General features: G+C 29.6%; 1 protein-coding gene across 1 annotated transcript in view; it reads left to right on the top strand.

The window, feature by feature from the left end:
- LOC137646651 (histone acetyltransferase KAT6B-like) overlaps positions 1 to 2,500 on the top strand; it is a 47,223-nt gene that overhangs the window by 38,175 nt on the left and 6,548 nt on the right. The window contains exon 2 of the mRNA XM_068379754.1: positions 844 to 1,017. Coding sequence (XP_068235855.1) covers positions 844 to 1,017 — 174 coding nt within the window. The remainder of the gene's footprint in view (positions 1 to 843; positions 1,018 to 2,500) is intronic.

Genomic DNA, 2,500 nt, shown 5'->3' with positions numbered 1-2,500 from the left:
AAATTTAAAAACCAAAACCAGGCCTATTTCTATAGTTTCTCTCTATACAGCATTCAGAAATTATTTTCATTTACAGAGAAATTCATCTTTACAGTTTTTGAACCTCTAACAAACTTCAAGATCTTTATCACAGAAAAAGCAAAAAATTTAAAAACCAAAACCAGACATATTTCTAAAAAGTCTCTCTCTACACAGCATGCAGAAATTATTTTCATTTTCAGAGAAATTAATCTTTATAGTTTTTGAATCGCTAACAAACCTCATTATCTTTATTACAAAGAAAGGAAAAAAATTGAAAATTAAAACCAGGCCTACTTCTAAAAAGTCTCTCTCTCTCTACACAGCATGCAGAAATTATTTTCATTTACAGAGAAATTCATCTTTACAGTTTTTGGAATTTCTAACAAACCTCACTATCTTTATTACTAAGCAAAAAAATTGAGCCAGGCCTATTTCTAAAAAGTCTCTCTCTCTCTCCAAAGCATGCAGAAATTATTTTCATTTAGAGAAATTCATCTTTAGTTTTATGAATCTAACAAACCTGACGATCTTTATTACAAAGAAAGCAAAAAATTAAAAAATCCAAACCAGGAATATTTCAATAAAGTTTTTCTCTACACAGCATTCACAAATAATTTTCATTTACAGAGAAATTCATCTTTACAGTTTTTGAATCTCTAACAAACCTCAATATCTTTTAAAAACGAAAGTAAAATTTAAAAACCAAAACCATGTATATTTCTAAAAACGTAAAAAAAAAAAAAAAAAACTCGCAAAGAACAAACCTCCACAACAGACATCAACTAGCACTTTCCAGGCATCGCTATCTCCTCTAATCAACAGATGCAAATGCAACCAGGCAGCATAGCCAAGCAAAGGAGCAGCAATTGCTAAGGGAAACACTCCCCCCACCCCCCAACCCCCCTTTCAAAGTCAGAACATCAACCACTGACGTTCGAAGCAATCAGCAATCAGAAGAAGACCGGAGACGCGATTGCTATGGTACCGAGCAAGAAGGTAAGGTAGGAAGGCGGGTAATAGCCTGTAGACCTTTGGGTATAGTAAGGAGGTAGAGGGAAGTAAAGTCGGTCCGATTATATGTTCACAAAATATCTTATTACATCATTCATTTCCTGTCATTCCAATAGACGCGTTTTCTAACTCACCTTTCTATCTAGTTTCTCACCATCTTATTTTGTTAAAACTTTTATAGTTTATATAGGAAATATTTATTCTAATGTTGTTACTATTCTTAAAATATTTTATTTTTCCTTATTTCCTTTCCTCACTGGACTATTTTCCCTGTTGGGGACCCAGGGCTTATAGCATCCTGATTTTCCAACTAGGGTGGTAGCTTAGCATTTAACAATAATAATAATAATAATAATAATAATAATAATAATAATAAGTATTTTAAGCAGTCTACTTAATATGCATTCATTAGTAAATGATTATTTATAGCATACACCAATTAGAAAAACACTTATTTGTACAATTTCGATATGGGACACAAGAAAGCCACGTATAGCATATCGGAATAAAAATAATAATACCAATACCCTAATATCGCAAGAGGGTCTGCCCCTCTCTTTTATTCTTCTCCTGTACTTATTTTTCTTCCTATTTCCTTATTCTTTCCCATCCCGAGTACCTGCCTTTGTGCTATTAACTGGATTATATCCAGGGGTACTCTTCCTTTCCCCATATTTCCCACTTCCATATTCTTATTATTATTATTATTATTATTATAGCATATCATTATACAAAGTACACAACTGTTTTCAAACTGAAATAAGTGATAAGACGAGCCATTTTTCCTTCATGACAAGAGCCAATTCTAATCAAACTCTCCAGGACCTGATTTGAATTGGACCCTGATTGACCTAGTTTCAAGTGTGTCAACTTCCATTGAACCCGAGATGAACTGAAACGCTTGGCTAGAATACAGTACTTAATTCCATGTGTAATTCCTATGTGCATATAGTGATGTTGAGAGAATATTCACACACACTAGCATAAATAAGTATTTATAAACTATACAAATATAGATATGCATATACAGTATATATATATATATATATATATATATATATATATATATATATATATATATTTATATATATATATATATATATTCATTCCTCCATAAATATATACAGTATATACGCATATACATATCTAATGCATATGTATTATATATGCATTTAAATATATATATATATATATATATATATATATATATATATATATATATATATACATATATATATATATATATATATATATATGTGTGTGTGTGTGTGTGTGTGTGTGTGCATTAATAATACTAATAATCTATATATATATATATATATATATATATACTATATATATATATATATATAACTAAGCATAATTAAAAATAGGTAGGCTATCAAATTAAACACCAAAAAAAAAGGAAAAAAACTTATTAAGAATAGCGTGTTGATAAGTTTCCAAAACCCTTTTTAGAATCCAGAGC

Source organism: Palaemon carinicauda, chromosome 9 (assembly GCF_036898095.1).
Source record: "Palaemon carinicauda isolate YSFRI2023 chromosome 9, ASM3689809v2, whole genome shotgun sequence".
In the NCBI taxonomy this organism is placed as follows: domain Eukaryota; kingdom Metazoa; phylum Arthropoda; class Malacostraca; order Decapoda; family Palaemonidae; genus Palaemon; species Palaemon carinicauda.
Note: the sequence above shows the minus strand (reverse complement) of the source record. Positions and strands in the feature narration are given on the sequence as shown.